Raw genomic sequence first — 19,516 nt, forward strand, 5'->3', positions numbered from 1 at the left:
TGATGGGATGACAGCACAATGATGTGTGTGGTCCTGCACTTTCATGTGATATGCGTGGTATTTCTGTGCGAGCCTGCGTTCGCGAGTAATCCATCCAACAGTAATGTGTGTGCAAAGCTGTATGAAAGCTCTGTTATACATCAATTTATTGTAACTTTATCAATTTTTTTCGCTGTGAAAACATTGGACTACCGACAAGTGCTTGGCTTTGTTGGAAAGCTACAGTTTTGCCGTTTCACGTGATATGCGTGGCTTCTCACTATGACGCACGGTCGCAGAGAAAATCCACAGAGAAGAACAGGTGTGAATTTGGACGCACTATGCGTCGTTCGGGCCCATAGTCTAAACTTCTCAGTTTCAACATTTTATTGAGAACATTTAGGAACAGTGCTGCACCTTAACTTTTGTCTGCACATTTTTTTGTTGCCATTGTTGCTGAGTCTGAGGTACGAGTCATGCTCTCTCGCTCCGCCTCCACCTCAGGTACCAAAATTTGGCACCGATTCATTTTAAGTGAATCAGTACTCGGTAGTACCGACGTGAATCGGTACCAAGTACAAAAAGTACCGAGTTTCGGTACCCAACCCTAGTAACAAGGACTACAGTATGTGATGGAAGGATAGATTCACAATGTTAACTTTTATGAACAAGTAGGGTGCAGCAGTATATGGATATTATATTCATATAGGACGAGATATCCTCTTAGATTTTGGATATTGTAATATCGTAATGTCATCTTTTCCTGGTTGCAAAGGCTGCATTACAGTAAAGTGTTGTCATTTTCTGAACTTAACATCTGTTCTTGCTTTTCTATTATTTGCCTTTACCCACTTGGTTATTATATCCACATTACAGGAAATTCCATCCATCCATCCATTTTTATCAGCTTATCCAGGGCCAGGTTGCGGGGACAGCAGGCCAAGCAAAGCACCCCAGACATCCCTCTCCCCAGCAATGCTTTCCAGCTCCTCCTGGGGAAGCCCGAAGCGCTCCCAAGTCAGATGAGGAATGTAATTCCTCCATCGTGCTCTAGGTCTGCCTCGGGGCCTCCTACCAGTTGAACGTGCCCGAACACCTCCAACAGGAGGCGCCCAGGAGGCATCATGATCAGATGCCCGAACCACCTCAACTGACAGTGGCTCTATTCTAAGCTCCTTACCCTATCTCTAAGGCTGAGCCCAGATGCCCCACAGAGGAAACTCATTTCAGCCGCTTGTATCCATGATCTCATTCGGTCACTACCCAGAGGTCATGACCATAGGTGAGGGTTGGGACATAGATGGACCAGTAAATCGAAAGCTTTGCCTTCTGGCTCAGCTCCCTCTTCACCACAACGGTCCGGCGCAGCACCCACATCACTGCTGATGCCGCACCAAACCGCTAATCCATCTCACGCTCAATTCTACCCTCACTCGTGAACAAGACCCCGAGACACTTGAGGCAGTAACTCTCTCCCAAACCAGAGCAGGACAGTCCACTGGTTTCCAAAGTAAAACAGGAAAGGGGAAAGTTGAAAGGGTTCTGCTGTGTTTCAGTTTTGCTCAGCTGTTAATGGAGCACGAAGTGAAAACAGACGGGACTCAGGAAGGGCTAATTCCCATTCCCTGGCTGTCTGACATCAGACTAAATAACAATATATGATCTACAGTGCAGGCAGTTGCTCTGTGGATAACTGAATACAATCTTACAGAGAGTCTGGTGTCAGCCTGCTTCTGTCTCCTTTACCCATAACACCTTTCTCACTCCTGAACATTTCCAGTTAGACTTGGTGTGGTTTCTCTGTGCAATCCAGAGTTTGAGTTTTCCCCTTACACAGCAAAGTGAACTAAACTAAAACAGTAAATGTAAGACTTCTGCAGACTTGCTTGTTATGAATGTGACCTCAATCAGTATCTCTTTCCAACTGCTTTCTAAGATGGGAGATGGCATGGGTTAGAACTGGTGGGCCTTTGAATCCTGAACAGCTCCATACCTCAACCACAACACCCTATTGTATGCTGACATTGCAGACTCTGTACAGTCTTGACAAGTCTGTTTTCCTGGCCCAAGCCAGATAATAATTCCGCACTTGACGATTGATGTAAAACTAGAGTAAATGATTCACTCACATGACCGTGTTGATTCCTGAAAGCTGCTGGAACATCTGAAGACCACAGCCCACCAGGAGGGCTCTCCGAGTCGGGGGGTAGGTCAGCATCCGCCAGATCACAGGGCCATCTGGAGACACAAGCAAAGGCACAGCAGAAATTAATTTCAAACTCAGCATGACTACTGCAAAAATTACAGAGACATTAATAGAGATTCATTCCAAAATCAGCCACCCACCGAGAGGAACAAAACCCTTGATGCTAACAAGGATTGGTGTTGCATCAAAGCTTTCATACGACACTTCTGATTTCTGAGTTTCAAAATGTGCTAATATTTTTTTTGATATTTTAATGTCTTGATGGGCCAAGTTGCTGTGTGTGACTTTGAAACTTCTTGAATGATTTCTTCTTTTTGATTTAACCAGCTTCTGAATGTGTGACTGCGTGTCTGTCAAAGTTTAGTTGTGGTTCAGTTTAATTTTTCATTTGAACTTTCATAAAGCTCAGTGGGTACAAGACCTGTCGGATCCTTTGCAGTACAAGAATAAAGATATTTTTGCTATAAAACTACAAACAGTCTTGGAAGAACAAGACAACCAGTAAAGGCAAGTTCACTGTCTTGCTGAGTGTTAGAAGAGAATATCAATTCAACTCTTGTGTCTGTACTTTAAATACGATGCTAATGTGAGATTCAAGCACTTACCCGCCAATAAATCCACAACTTTGTGTTTTTACACTTTGGCTTCTGTAGAGATTAAACAAACACGATATGAAGTGTTAATTTAGAGGCACTAGTGTGCAGATTTCAGCCCAATTCCACTTCTTATTCTTACCACTACCCCTCGTTTTCGAGTGCCACCTTGTCCCTTTGAGTTATAAGGAGTCGTGGTTGAAATCTTCCATGAAATGGGACCCTAACATGTCATCAGTAGTTATCAATGCTGTGGTTTACTTAAACAGATGCAATGAGTGTTGCCAGACATTGTGAATATCTTTTTCTTATATTCTCTTCTGTGGATTATTGGCATCCTTTTGCGGTTGTCAGAGTGCTTGTGGGTCGTTCACAACTTAAGTTTGAAGCTATCAATGTCAGGAATCAGGTCAGGAAGGACCCAAACGCAGAGCAGGAAGCAGATTGAGGATTCAAACACAGAGCAAGCTTTAATGAAGCTGATAAAAAATATCCGAAACCGGCAGGTAACTCAACGTCCAAAAGAAAGAATAACCAAAACTAAACTGAAAACCAACCGGGATAACACAATGAACTCAGGGAAGAAATCTGAACAGAAATCAAGACACCAGGCAGGAAATGGAGCAGGGAACAACATCAAGAATATGGGGATGAACGCAGACGAACTGACAAGGAACAAAGAGAAAGACACAGGTATATATACACAGAAAACTAATCACAAGAACAAGACACAGCTGGAGGAGGAAGACACCAGCAAAAGGAGGGAAATGGGGATTGGCTAACAACAAGGGTGTGTAGGAGAACACTAGGGTGGAGCAAACAAGACTGATACAGAACAGGTGTGAAGGGAATACTGTGGGAACAGGGAAGGACTAACGAGACATGTAGCAAAACTATATGCCTTAAAAGGGGGGAATGCAATATAGAAATATGTCAAAATGCAGGACTGTCATGCACAATTAGCAATAACAATGTAATGTTAACTACCTAGCAAGTTAGCTACCAAGAAATTGGTATACAAGCAGTTTCTTTTGTTGTGCTTGTTATAAAGAAATGGATCAGTCAGTGACAGTCATGAAATCAGTCATTTTGTCACTTCCGTTAGCTGAATTCTCACATTCATACGTTCAAAGCATCTTTATGACTTGGGCATGAGGTTGTCATGAGTCATTCTGATCTCAAATTGGAACACCGAGGTTCAAGCTTCTGTGACAACGACCATCTGCCCTGCTGACATTTCCTTGCACAAGACACTGAGGCTTTGTCAGCTCCAGGGATGCTGCTGTGTTACTTTGACTCCTGACCTCCCTGTGGTGGTGCTGGAGAAAGTGCAAAAAGAAATCTCTCTCTTGAGGATCAGCATAGCACAGTAGCTGCCTTTTTATTTATTTTTCAGATGGTGAATATCTCAGTTTGGGATGAAACAAATATTTGACGCCAGGCTTTAGCCTCGCTGAGTCCCACTTGGCTCAGCAACAGAGCCCAGACTGTGATCTCCAACGCGCACACACACGCACACACACACACATGCAAGCGGCTCCTTTGGGAGGAGAAGTCTTAATAGGATGAGAGTGCGGCTGGACAGGCATGGAGCTGTCGGATGAAGAGGGAGACAAACAAGCCTGAACACACACAGGAAAGGAACACACACAGGTACGGCCGTGTGCCAGGATACACAAGTGACTGTGCAAACACAAGCACATATAAACATATCATAAACAAGGATGCATGAGCCTGCACATATGAAATGACACGCACAGGCTGATTATTTGGGAGCAGCTGTGTGTGGGAGGACTCTGGACCAGTGAACATCTCCTTTAGCAGTTTGACAAGCCGAGCAGACTCTGTAAAGGAGGCTCCCGCTGACACACAAACACACTCGAGCCTTCCTTTTCTGTGGCCGACTTCTCAGGGGGACATTATCGTCTTTGATTCCTTTCAATTCTGAAGTGCTGAAAGAGGCTTTTTAACTTTCACCGATTTGTATGCATTTTCGCTGCAGAAGCTGCCGCTCAGTCTTTTTAAAAAAGATGACAGGCAATTTTCACAACACGCTCTGAAACAGTCAAATACATAAGTTAAATCTCAATTTAACACCTTCTCCTGAGTCCCACATAAACAGGCTCTGTATATTTTATTAAGGTTTATGTTATTCAGCTAGAAATCTCTAAATGGAAATGCATCAGTCATATCTAGGGCCATCAGGTTTTGTGTCACAGAGCTTTACATGAACTCAGCTTCATCTCTATTTACTCAGTCATACACAACTGAATCTTTATTACCGACAACAACACCACCTACAATGACTTCAAACTGAGCCTCTTACACTAACAACAACTCTGACTTTACTAACAGCTACATGATTTAACACACTTTATTCAATTATATTATCTGTTCCAAGAAAGTTTATTTCTCCGATACCACACAGAAAAGTAGCTCAAAATTAGCATGGATTCAAGAACAGGGAGAAATTCCCACTAGACAATGAAATGCCTTTGAAGGAATGTAGGCTTATTATATAATCCAGTGTCACTATAGGAAATAAATAAGAAGCTATTCCTTGAGTCTCTGTGACGGAAAACTTCCGACCAAATATCTGAATCACATCACAGCTTTAAGTTAAATTATGCAGCACTTGCATCCAGGGACGTGCTTATTTTCTGCACCTATAATGTAATTAGTGCTGCATCAGAGAGTGATTAAAATAAATTCACAGCAGCCCAGACGCTGGTAAAGCATATATGATAATAACATCATTAACAGCCACCACATACCGTATGTTACAACCCACCCACTCCACACGTTTGTACAGTAGTGAAAAAATCCACACTCCAGTTTGAGTGTGCTAAAGTTAAAGATAAACAACATAAGACTAAAAAGATACTGTAAATATAAGATTTACTATTGTGACCCTTCTTTAGAAGTTAATATTTTTTAGCTTTATCCTTTATAGGTGGATAACGAAGTTAGTAAAAACAGGTCATCTGTAGCTCTAAAGGAAGTGGTATAGTCAGAAAATATAACCCTGATGATGTCATAGTGATGTCATTAGGGTTCTCTCGGATCGGGATTGAGGCTTGAAATTTTTTAGAAAAATTCCGTGTAACAATTTGGGATGAGTTTCAAAGATATGGGCCGTTCTCAAGTAGGGGCTGTCTGATATAAGATACTTTCCAAGTGCATTATGGGAAATGTAGGATCTATTCTATTGTTTTATTTTGGTGTCAATGGGCCAAAATTCCATAATAAACTTTGAACATATTGCAATTCAAGTTGTGACTTTGGCCAATCAGAGCCAGGGCGTTCCTATTGGCCAGTGAAAGCCTGACTTGGCCTTAAATGGCGCAGAGTCCTTGCAGAGAAAGTTGCTATTTCAGCACTGGCAACGACTGCCTACACTGCAAAAACCAAAAAATGAAGATAGACTGATCAAAAAAAAGGGAGAAAGATGGAGAGAAAATGTTGCTGATCATTTAGCCTTCTGCCAACCAGAACCAAAGGCTCACAGGTGTGGCTTCAAGTTCACATTTATGTAGCTAACATTAGCTAGAGCCTCAAATCATAGTGTGTCCTGCCTCACTTCCCACAGCTACAGACCATCTCTTCCATATGAGAATGGGCAGCAGTTCTGGAGACAGACCCCAAGTCAGCAAACTTTCTGTTGCTGCTGTTACACAGGTTAGACCCGGCGCTGCAATTGGCCATCAGCCCACTGTGACACCCGGCACTAAGGGGGGGATTTGTGCTTCCTGAATTCTAGCCGCTACAGCCGTTGACCGATTTCAATAACTGCTGTCAGCTCTTGTCCCAGCAAAGCAATCCACAGTGGTGGGGAGTGAGGTGGAAGGGCTGTGGGGTAGACAGCTATTTTGTAGTCTGATAAACAGGGAGAGAGCAGGGCAAGGAGGGGCTGAGTGAATGCACTAAGTGCAAATCTACAATTAAATACAATACAATAAATCAACATATTGGAAACACTGGGTTACTGTCTGAAGTGCCAGCATATACCCATGCTTGTCTGGTGGGAGGGGCTTAAGCTAGAAACACAGTGGTCCTGCATGTGCCACGTGTCAAGTGTCGCCCTTAGCACACACAGAATGTGTCGCGTAGCAGCTCCTTAACAGACGACCACACAAAACTACTACTACTTTTACTTAAAGATCTGTTACTCTTCAACCTCTGTGTTAGCTTAAAATCATGTATGGACTGCCCCTAATTAAACTTGATTTCTCACCTGAAGAGCCGATCTCCAGAGCTGTGACTCGCCAGGCAATATCTTTTTGGCCATTGTCTCTATAAGGACCAGATTGTGGGTTGTTTAGCTTGGGATATTTCTCAACCTCAACAACAAGTCTCTCGTCATCCATTCTTTGTCACACACGAAACAGCAGCAGCTACAGACTTCTCTTGTGTGCATCCATGGTGAGGAGAGGAGTCGAACTTGGAGTTTGTTTTTATTAATTAATTAAATTATATGTACTTTGGGTTTTTGTCAATAAGCTACTGTTCGTTTCAGTTTCAGCTTTCAAAGTCAAGGTTAAATGTGAAGCTGAGCTGTAACCGCAGACGGTGAGGAGGAAGTGATGCGTTTATGGGCTGAGCCATTTCCATGGCGCTAACATGGTGGAGCGTGATTGGTAGATCCCTCGAGACCAGAGCAGTGGACTGTTATCTGATTAGCCGACAGGGAAATCAGGATTCATGGTCCGAAGTCAACTATCAAGAGAGTGGAGAGCTGATGGGCGCCTGAAGAAGAGCTGAATTTACTAAACACATAAACACATTCAGATACAATCAGTCATACAGACACAATACCTTCTCTCCTCTTGCTCCCTTTGGGGTTTACACTGTAGGTTTTCTACAAAAATACAAATGCAAGTAGACACATTGATGCTCACTCATACATGCTCACATACATGCACAGTCTCACAAAACACACAGCTTCATTTCCTCCACTGAACACCACCCAGCTGTAATTTAATCAGATGAGATACTGAAGAAGGATGGCAATGAAAAACAAGTCAGCGAGCAACCAGTGAGCCACAAGCACAGTGATTAAGTCTCACAGCACTGCAGTAATTGCACGTCAGTATTCCACATTGAATCTTTCCAGCTATATCTGCCTCATTACATTCAGTCTATACTGCAATACCACTATTAGCTTAAAACTTCAGGCGCGATGCATTCAGGTGTCGATGCATAAACAGGACAAGTTAAAAATACCAGCTCTTCTGAGAGATGAGCACTGAGTGTGATTGGAAAAACACACAAAACCTAGACGTAGACAGCACAACACACACACACAAAGCTCACTACAAAGGCACGACTCTCTTTATTTATGTCAATCTACCCACACGAGCTCTGTGATCATCCCTCCGCCATCGCTACCTGCGCGGATCCCCTTTGATTTCACATCTTACCACCATTCAATCCAGCAAATACTGATTGCCTCACACTAAGACCGTGAGACCACAGTTTGTTTGTACAGTGAGCAGGGGATGCCTGGGGTGTGTTTTTAATGAGAACGAGGTCCCTCTTCTTGTTCTGTGTCTTTGATATTCACTGGAGGAATCTCCAATTAGTTCTTTTCCTCTGCTACCTGCTTTTGGGAAACACCGCAACTTCTCCACAACACAACCCCCACGGCCAATTAGAGCTGCCGTTTAGCACCATTGGTCCTGTCAGATGTTTCTTTTTATTCATGCTTTGCACATGTGCCGCTGCCAGTCAGTCGGCTTAATGAAATATACAGCAAGAAGAGAGGCATCTCGCTTTCCAGGAGTAGTGGCAAGCATCCATCCACAGGATTTACAATTAGAGATTAATTTGTAAATCCTTCGCAAATCAGTAACATGTATATCTATCCACTGGTCAATATACATGGCCAATGCAATGGCCAATCAAGAAAACAAAGACAGTGGATGGAAGCACAGGAGGAATTATTCAGACTGAAGAAAGTCTATAAGAGGATAGCTCTCTCTATCCATGCAATCACCGTGTCCTCAGGGAGTAAGTGGCTGGAAGCGGGCTTCACTTACATAACCAGGAGAGCTGCAATCAAGGACCGAAGCCTGAACAGGCAATCTGCAGCCCTCCTGCCTCAACCACCATCTCCCCTCTAATTATTCCTTCACCATACCTCCCCTCTCCTCTCCTATCTCACCTCTCCTCTGCTTCCTCATCAGAGCAGGATCACGACACCTCGCTCTCTACACTGACAAGATCAGAACAGAGGGTCAGGACTAATGGAGAACAGAGATTAGGTCCGTCACTGCGACAGGTGTTTATGGAAGCACATGCAACCAAATTACAAAGAAACTGCTGTTTCTAAAATGTTAATGTTATAACTAAAAAGCTATCATGTAATCAAGCTCAATCTTTCCTTAAAGCTACACTAGGCGAAGCTTTAATTGCAAAACTACAGTCATGTTAACGTAAGACTCTGACATTTTGGTAATTTGCTTTCTTGCCGAGAGTTAGATGAGAAGGCTGTACGCTAAATAAGAAGTTACTGCCAGGAGACAGTTATCTTAGATTAGCTTTAAGAATGAAAGCACAATAAAATAGCTAATTTGGTTTTGTCCAAAGGTTTATGGGCGGTTAATAGAGTGTAAAAACAACAGGGGGTTATGTGACGGAAACAGTGACTTCCTGTAGTCTATTGTTGTCACCATAACATTGCTAGGGCCCAAAAAAAAACCTTTGTTACCTTTGGACAGAGCCGAGCTAGCTGTTTCCCCATATTCAGTCTTTATGCTAAGCTAAGCTAAGCTAAGCTAAACTAAGCTAACCATCTTCTGGTTGTATCCATGTGTCCTATGGACTAATAATTTCAAGGCAAGCAGGGGTAACCATCTTAAAATAATGTGTAAATGCTCAAAAGTATAACTGACGGGAGCTTTTACAGTATTTCCATTTTTCTGACACTGCATAAATGCAACCTATAGTTTACAGTATTCTAAAGTATGTAGAAATTCCGATGGTATGATTTTTAATAGCGCTAAAAATATGCCTCTCTTTCTATGAATATGGAGACGCTGTATTGAGGATGTATTGTATATATATGTAGTGACCATAACCTGCCATTAGGGGTCAGCCTCTACTGGTAGAGTGAGTATAGACTGTGAGTGGTGGGGATAATGTTACAGGACTACTAAAAAGCCAAACAGATCAGTGGATGGATGATGTCACAGGAAGCTTTGTGGTTGATTACAATGCCAATCTTACAAAGGAGGACGACACTTGAATAGTTTCCTCCAGTTTGTTTTGCTATCGAAACTAACGTTAGCTAATGCACCAAAAAGTTAGCATTACAGAGAAATTTAATATTCCTCTTAATACCTCCCCAGTTTCTGATGAGGTGGACATGATAACCCTTAATACACATAACGTTATTCATCCCTACAACAGGAAATACTTTTTCCCTAACCTGATAAGCATGTTTGATGATCACCTCCGTCCAGTCCTTTCGTCTTATTGCATTTAACTATAGCTGCCTTTGTTTTTGTTGACGGGCAGTGGCTGTTACGATAGAATTGAAGTTTTAAACCATGACTCCTATTCTGGCTCCCAATAACACAACAAGACGACATTTTAAGACTCCTATGTAGCCTACAGCCCTGTGGTGGAGGGTCGTGTTTACCTCAAGCTAACAAACTGATGTCATTGTGCCATCGGCCCTAAAATCTTCAAATCTGAAAGCTGAACAACACTTTAATCTTACTGAAGACACTTTTAGTGAAGTCATTATGCCAAAATCATTATTTTTCTATTATGTTCATGACATTCTCGGAACCCATCGGCTGTATACGGCGTCTGACTTAAGACTGAAAACTGTTCTCAGTCTAAAATCCTCAGCATGTTATTTACATAAAAATAAAATGCTGCTTTAAAGCCCAGACAGTTGAGCTGGATTATGACTACAGGCGGACTAACCAGAACATCTCCATGTTCAAACTGGCCACTTATGTAATTTTTACAGGCTCTACAGTCTGTGACAGTAAAGATTTCTTTCAAATATATTTTTACTGAACCAAAGTGAGGTTATAGCACCATGAACTGCAGTTCTCCAGCGTCCCATAAATAGCCTGTGCTTTCCAGAGATAAGGAGCCCTGCTGGTGTTTTCTTCTGTATTATTTTTCAGCACACTGAAGCACTTGAAGAAGCCTTTCTTTCTGCACTCTTTGAGTCTTTGTTAGCCCATAATATCTATTGGACCACTCTGACATCAAGTGGAGGCATGGTATGTTGAGAGGAAGAAAATCAAATCAGCTGAAGAAGAGTCTGTCAAGTGCAGTACCTGTAAGAGGAGTAATTCTTGTGTCACCTTGAGGTAAGAAAGTCACAGAGAGTGTATATGAGAAACTTATGAATGTGTGTGTGTCCTGTTGCGATGGAGAAGCAATGTTTTTTTGAAGAGCAGGGATCTTTTTGATTGATTCTTTCCTGGAGAAATGAGAATCACTCTGGACCTGTCGCGTTAGGGAGAAACAGCATTTTAAGTGGAGCTGATCAAATCTTGTCAGCGTCTGCAGATGCAGGGGAGCAGCTGTGTTTATCTAAGGGCACCGTGGGGCCAGCGGTTGCCAGGAGCTGAGCACTAGACAGACGGATGGATGGATTGATAGATAGATGAATGAGTCTAAAACACACACACACACACACACACACACTGACTGATATAAATAAATACACAATAAATACACAACAATTTGGCACGGCCCCGTAATTGTGGCTGGAAAGTATTACTTAGACCCACTGCAAGATTCACCAAAATTTCAAATTAGCATGCACACCAGGTTTGGAAATCTTTGTACAATCTTTTCTCTTGATCAACACCTGATGTTCAGGACTCCGCTTCACAATGTCAGATCTGCACAGCTACAGTTAGCTCTGATCGTGGCCCAATCATTCCGGATTTTTCCTTTCCCCAACTGGTAAAACGTACACAGTATGCTGCTGAGTGGAGTGGATTGCTGCCTGACCAAATTGTGTTGCATTTAACATGCAATGACAATAAAGCATCCCATCATCTTATCAATGAATGGTTAAAAACAACAGCCCCACAGCTAAGCACTGAGTGGGTGTTTGTGATGGTGAAATGATTATGGATAATGAAAACTCGTAAGTCCCATCACTGCAGGCATGATATGTGTATAATATTTTTGGCACAGCCTATTACTGTAAGCCTGTCAGCTAGTGGGTGTTTATGCTGTGTGGTAAAATGACTGTGGTCAGTTATAATGCCCATCGTTGTGGGCATACAGTGTTTATTTACTAGGCGTCATTGTCATGTCAGAGGATGCAATGATATTTTATTTTAGCGTTTCTTATGTCACTCTTGTTTAGTTTCATCACAGCAGTGCCTAGGTGTGTGTGTGCGCCAGGTACTTTGGCAGCCTCTGCACCTCCTGATTTACACATTAAGCACTGCTTCAACCCTAACTGACACTGGCCCCTTTACACAGACAAAATATTGTGCCATTATGCTGCCTCGCCTGTATACATCCTGATTATGGAATGGGAGGACAGAGTTGTCTCGCCTTTGAGAAGTAGTTACAGCACTGAAACGGTGTCTGTATAAACAGGACAGCCAGCAGGACGGGACCATGAACAGGACAGGTGTGACGTTTTGACCACATGGGACCCACTGCAGGAGATTTAAAGAGCAGCTAATAGCAGTTAGCGGCTAACTCAGCAGCCGAAATTGTCCACAAATTGTAAACACAATGAGATACGGGAGCTCCTTACCTTCCGAGCAGAGGACAAGATCAGCCACCATATAGCAAAGAAGGTAAATGACCGTTTATGCAACGTTAATGCCATTGTTATTGTTTAAAAAACACTGTCAACACGTATCTTATTTGTCACACATGAGGCTGACGCTGTTGGCTGACGCCCGTCACCACTTTTTGTTCCACAATGCTGGTACGCTATCTAAGATCATATACTGGAGCAGCTTGATGCTGCTGTTGTTTGGTTCTGTGTAAAAATGCAAAAGAGGCATAAAGAAGGGACTTGTTAACAGCCCTATTGCGTGATCTTTGTGCAAAAGGGCTACTGACAGACTTCACACAGCTCCCTCTAAAGCCATAATGTCTAAAAAAGCCTTAGACATTATTTATTCTAATTACTTATATTTACCAATGATACTATGTGGTGCTTTCCCTAAACTCTTTCCACTTCTGTGTACTTCTTTAATGCTGAAAAGAGATGGCACCTGATGTTGTGAAAAACAAAGGACATGAGATCCGCTGGAATAGCAAAGAGGGAAGTTGCTGTCATCTTCTGAAAGCTTCGGTGTGTCAACAAAACCACCATCTCTCCAGTTTGAAACTAATCACATCACAGGAATCGATCAATAGAGCTCAGGAGGTGGCCTGTCAGTTTGCCATGTTGTTTGTGTCCATTTCTGCAGCCTGATGACCAAAGCAAGAATATTATACAAAGGCAGACAAATACAGGGCATAACAGAGAAAGCAATTGGAGGATTAATCAAGGCAATTTTTGTTTCATTTTGGTTTGAGAGGTGTTAATAGGTCGCTGCCTGCCTGGTTATGTAACCCTGAATCAGATCACACCAGCAGAGGTACCTGAGGTTGAGAGGAGGACACAGCACAGAGGCGCGTTCATTTTTAAACTCCATCTGATTTTCCAACTGAGATTTCTATTATTCAGCAGTTCAACATCTTTCCCTGCAGATGCACTGTCCGTCATGACATGAAAAGTAACACAGCAGAAAGTTTAAGGATATTTAGCTTCTCATTTTGTGCACAGAAGTTATCTCCTGGCTCTGTAGACGACAGCTTGCTGCAGCTATTACTGCTTGTATGTTTAAACAAATGTTATGCAAGAATCAGCCGCTATTGCCAGTTTGACCCAAAAGTGGTGGGTAGTTAGTCCTGAGGGACACGAGTAGAGAGGCAAGTGTGTGTGAATGTGTGTGTGTGTGTGGTTGTGTGAGACAGAGAGAGAAATGAGGGATCTTGGTGGCCTTAGGGAAACAGGCAGAAATACACACCACCACACAGAAAACTATGCACACACACACTTTGCATTTTCTATCTTATTATTCTGCAGCAGAGTTGGACAATTTTTCTGGACACACACACACACATGTACACACACTGCGATATGCATTTTCTAATAGCTCCATAACACACTGAAGATACACCATTGTGAAAAAAAACTGCCTTTGAACTAAATATACACACAAATTACACATTTAAATACTGTATCCCTTTTTTTTTCGCACATCCTGTCTTATCTGGCGTGTGGGGATTTTCTTCCTCAGTCTGAGCCAACTCATGCGCCGACCGAAATTCATTATCACATTTTAAAATGGTGAAATAATTCGGCTGGCCTGCCTGTGCCCTCCGAAAAAATACTGTGTGGAAAAAAGGCTGGTTCAATATCCATCTATCCATGCAGGGCTTGTGACAGGCGCAGGGGGAATCATGATAGATCTGCCATCGCACAACTCTCCTCGCTCAATTATTAAGAAGCTGCTTTAAACCTACGGGAGAGCAGAGGAGTGGAGAGCTCTTTTGTTCTCTGTTCATCACTGTTGCTTTTCCGCGCTGCTTATTCTGCAACACGGTGACCCACACAAACTCATCAGAGTTACTTTAAAGACTGCTGACAAGTGATATTTGTTATCTTTTTACTGCACAGTTTCTTAACAAAGGTACAGCTCGGGCCAGGTGATGAGTGGGAGGGTTAAAGGACAGATACTTAGTTTTTCTACTTGGTAATAAGACAAACTCATGGGTGACTTTTTATGTCTCTGAACGCAGTTTGAATCCACTGAGCTAGATGAGACTAATCAGAACATATTCAGTTCTGGCTAAGATAGAAACATTACTGTCAGGAGTCAGGCTGTTTTTGGGGATTGCTGCGACCTGAAATGCCTAATTACTCTGCAGCTTTCCTAAAAAACTGCGATGCAAGTTGCAATGTTTGTATGTGGGTTTATTTTTGCAATGAAAATGCGGAGGCAAGTGGAAAATTTCAAAAATAGTTATGATCCTGTCACTGATTCAGAGTGTTTTATAATGAGTATTCAGTGCTTCCCACAGAATTAGATTCTATTGATGATGTGGGATGGCGGGCAGTAAAAGCTAATCACTGCCGATCAGCTGTTGATGCTGTTCGACACAGTGCGAAAGGGCCGTGTCCATGAGTTGCTCTTCTCTCTTTTCAAAAAGAGTTTATTTAAAGTATTTCTTAAATGTTTACACAAACCATAAACACCATAGAGAACACTGTGTGGGGGCACACCAGTTACCGTTAAACTTCAATTAATAGCCCAGGCTATTATTTGCTTAAATCACTGAAATAAACAGATCTATATCTGGGACAGGCGTCTGTATGGGACAGGCCTTTCTTTAATTCATTTGATTTAGCTCCGACAGACAGCACATCAGAGAGAGAATGAGTTACGGTACTACAGCATCCGGCATACCAACACACCACCACTTTATCCTGTTAAAACAATACTCACAGCTTGGATTAATTGATTGATTCTTTTGATCTGAAGATCGTAATGGACTAAAGGAATATGAATAGCTTACAGGGTAATCAAGGAATGGACACATAATTTGAGGCAGCCAACAACTCGGTTTTATACATCCGAAGAACTTCTATTTAAAAAAAAGCTTGGAAATGGGACTAAGCTTATAATTGATATTTTACGGTAAGTATTTATAGTCCACGTGTTAAATGTCCTTTTATTGTCCAGACATTCATGGTGAAGCTGCGTCCATGTCTTCTGAAATAAAGAAGGTCTATTTCTCCCATTTTCTGAGGAATATTGCTCGTCTGGACCTCAGAGAAAGTCATCTTTTCCATTATAAAGATTTCCTTGATTATGTCCATCCATTGTTTAAGGCTTGGAGGCTCAGATTTGTACCAGTTCTTTGTAATCGCTTTCTTGCTGGCAACAACAATATTTTACACAGATACTAATCTTTTTTATCTATCACCTCCTCACTCATTGCACCAAAGTACAGGATCTTGAAATCAGTAGGTATTTCATATCTATAAGACCTTAGCTGAACGTATCTTCCTCCAAAATATTGTCCAATTGTCCAAAAAATGTGGGAGTGATTGCCATTCATGTAACGATTTGCTCTACTCATGCACGAGCTAGCACAGTACAACATGATCTCATCCCCACTCGTCATATTTTGCCGCTTCAGCAGAAGCCCCACAGCAGTAACATCAAATGCCGTTTGTCTAATGTCAACGGCTCAACTCTATTATTAAATCTGTTGATAACCATTGGGTAATGTTAGCTGTGTGATGCTAGCAGTTAGCCCTGTCACTGTGTATGTATATGAGTGACTGTGTCCCAGGCACAGAACTCTGGTCCTGCAGCCGTAGTTATATCCTCCTGAGACCCAAACCTTTGTTTGGAAAGTCTATTTGGAATCAGTAGGACCCGATATGAGTAAAAAAAACTTAACGTTGTCTGTTGGAATGTCTTCCAATGAGTACTTCCTAATTAACAGTGTCTTAGCTTGTTACAGTTGCTAAAATTGGTCACATTTGTTGTTATATCAAACAACAAACATTAATCATTAATCATAAATAAACAAGTGTCAACCATAAAATGTGATCAGGTTTTGGACGTGGTCCACTTCTGTGTTGGGATCAGCTGCAGACTGACTTGACAGAGATGGCTGCCATCTTGTTTTTACATGGATTAGTGTATTGTGCTCTTACTACCACTAGCACAAAAAAGTGTCCACAAATGAGGACAACAGGTCTAAGTTAAGTAGAATGAAGTATAAGGTCAAGTAAACCCAAAATGGGTTTCAGGAGATTAAGATGAACACAGAGGAAGAGGGGTTGAGGGAATAAAGACGCTGCCCACAGCTCTACAATAAAATGAGGTTTTACCAGTTTTAAAAAGTAAAATTTGTGTTAAAGTTGTGGTGATCGGATAAAATTGCAAGGTCACGCATAATTCCCAGGGATTTGGCTGATGGAGGGACTGAAACAGGCAGTTTAGGCCCCTGGAGTGGGTGTGTAGGTTTGGCGCTGTCCATAGTACTGAAACAGAGCGGAGGGAGATCAACTGACAGACAGAACATATCACACTGTGCTCTGCTAGTGCTACCTCCTTATGTGAGTGCTCTGATTAATACATTCATACTAAAATAGGCCACATATATTATGTTTGATTGAGAGACACCAAGCAATCATATATAGAATCAGACAGTCAGCACCCCCATGTACACCACATTTTTCTGCAACTGTAATAATATGACTCTATATATGATTAAACACACTATATGTCTGCCCACCTACAGCTAAAACACACAGTATTTACTATCGTAGCAGCTGAGTAAACTCACTGGCTGTCAGGACTCTGCTGGACTCTGTGAACCATCTTATCACCAGGAAGACAAGGCAAGAACATTAAGTGATAATATCTGTCCTTTCAATCTGATTTCAGCATGGAGATCATCATTACATCATTTAGCATTATACTTTTATTTCACTGACTACTTCTGGGCACAGCAGTAGCTCAATCTGTGGGGACTTGGCTTGGGAATCAAAGGGTTGCCCCATATAAACCAAAAAAGGAGTGACTGGCAGCTGGATAGGTGCCATTTCACATCCTGGGCAATCCTGCGGTTCCCTTGAGCAAGGCACTCAACCTCCAAACAAACAATATGACTAACCTACCACTCCTCTGAACATGCATGGGTGTGGTGTGTGCAAAAGACGGATATGAATGTACAACTACATGCATAAAATGTTACTAGTCACATTCCATCCATCATCTTTCATCTGCTTATCCGAAGCCGTGTCGCAGGGGCAGCAGGTCAAAAGCACCCCACACGGGTCTGCCCCGGGGCCTCCTACCAGTTAGATATGCCTGAAACACCTCCAATAGGAGGTGTCCAGGAGGCATCCTGCTCAGATGCCCAAACCACCTCAACTGATCCCTTTCAACACGAGGGAGCAGTGGCTCTACACTGAGCTCCCTGTGGACTCCTCACCTTATCTCTAAGGCTGAGCCCAGCCACCCCATGGAGGAAACTCATTTTGATCGCTTCCATCCGCGATCTCATTCTTTCGGTTACTACCCAGAGCTCATGACCATAGGTGAGGGTTGGGACGTAGATGGACCAGTAAATAGAAAGCTTCGCCTTCCAGCTCAGCTCCCTCTTCACCACAACAGTCCAGCGCAGCGCCTGCATCACCAATGGTGTTTGGGATATAGGAGGAAGGGGTCCAGTTTGGGAACCTCAGAATTGCATCTGCTTTTTGCAGATGATGTGGTTCTGTTGGCTTCATCACACCATGACCTCCAGCATGCACTGCGGCAGTTTGCAGCCCAGTGTGAAGCATTTGGGATGAGAGTCAGCACTTCCAAATCTGAGGCCATGGTTCTCTGCTGGAAACTGGTGGATTGCGCCCTCTAGGTTGGGGGAGTGTTACTGCCCCAAGAGAGGGAATTCAAGTATCTCAGGGTCTTGTTCATTTTCAAAATTTGACCAGGGGCCCCTAAAAAAGCCAAAACCAGATTTTGTACTTCTTGTTGGAGCTTGCCTCAAATATAAAGGCTACTGAAATAATTAGAAAAATACATTCTTTTGTACTTTATATAAATTTAGGATTCAACAAAGCTTTGTTATCACCAGAGAAAACTCAAGCAAAAGTGTAAATGGAGCTTTACAATAGATCCTCCTCCAGAACAAGGCCCTGGGTGGTCAGTATCCTCGTTAACGCTGTAGCCACTCATGATTTGCAGCTGGCACAACTTAGAATATACCTTTCACGGTAATTACTGTGCGTTGTAAGAAAGTATGTTATTGCTTTTCTAGTTTCAACCTTGGCATCTCTCTAAATTTCACACTTGTTCCGTCTCTCCTGCAGGGCACTTAATACCCTATAGTTATTTACATACTGTAGCAGTGAACTCTTATGTAAATGAAGCTGAATACAAGTGAATAAAACTGAAATAAAAAATTGTTGAAATGATAAGTGGAAGATAATACCGACAATATTTTCAGTCAGTGCTACATCAGTTCTACAAAGGAGGCTGTGATTGCTCAGTCTCTCCACTCAAGTCAAGAGTCAATCACTAAACAGATGGCACGTATTTTGAATGCAGACAGCGGGTCCAATCTGTGTGGAAGACGAGCGCTACCAAACATGACTCAAAAGCAGAGTGATTGGAGACGTCAGCGTTTCTGAGGGACTTGTTGGTAAGAGAGTCTGTTTATCAGCAGGTGATCTGCATTTGAAGAGGTGCAGAGATGACCTTCATGCCTGCTGGGTGCTGTGATTTATAATCTAAACCTGATCTGGTTCTCCTGCAGAGTCAGAGTCAGTTTGATCAAACGTGTCTGTACATCCTATATGAGAGGGGAGGGGAGGAAAGCAGAGGAGAGGAGAGGAGAGGAGAGGAGAGGAATGGTGAAGACATGTAAGGGAAAAAGGAGAGAAAAGGAACGTGCCAGAGAGGAAAGGGGAAAAAATGAGAGAAAATGAAGGTTTTTAGAAAAAAAGGGAGAAAATGAAAAAAGGAAAGAGGAAATAAAAGGTAAACAGGGAAAGGTAGAAGAAAGGTTAGGAAAGGAAACAAGAGGAGAGAAAAGACAGGACAATGAAGGAAAGGAATGACAGGGTAGAAAAGAAAAAGGAAAGGGAGCAAGAGGAGAGGAAAGGAAAGGAAAGGAAAGGAAAGGAAAGGAAAGGAAAGGAAAGGAAAGGAAAGGA

At 42.4% G+C, this 19,516-nt stretch overlaps 1 protein-coding gene across 1 annotated transcript in view; it reads right to left on the reverse strand.

Moving 5' to 3' along the window:
• Positions 1-19,516, reverse strand: part of LOC126384665 (proton myo-inositol cotransporter-like) — a 109,476-nt gene that overhangs the window by 39,999 nt on the left and 49,961 nt on the right. Inside the window, exon 4 of the mRNA XM_050035835.1 lies at positions 2,109-2,217. Within this exon, the coding sequence (XP_049891792.1) occupies positions 2,109-2,217 (109 nt within the window). The remainder of the gene's footprint in view (positions 1-2,108; positions 2,218-19,516) is intronic.

This window comes from Epinephelus moara, chromosome 23 (genome assembly GCF_006386435.1).
Source record: "Epinephelus moara isolate mb chromosome 23, YSFRI_EMoa_1.0, whole genome shotgun sequence".
In the NCBI taxonomy this organism is placed as follows: Eukaryota; Metazoa; Chordata; class Actinopteri; order Perciformes; family Serranidae; genus Epinephelus; species Epinephelus moara.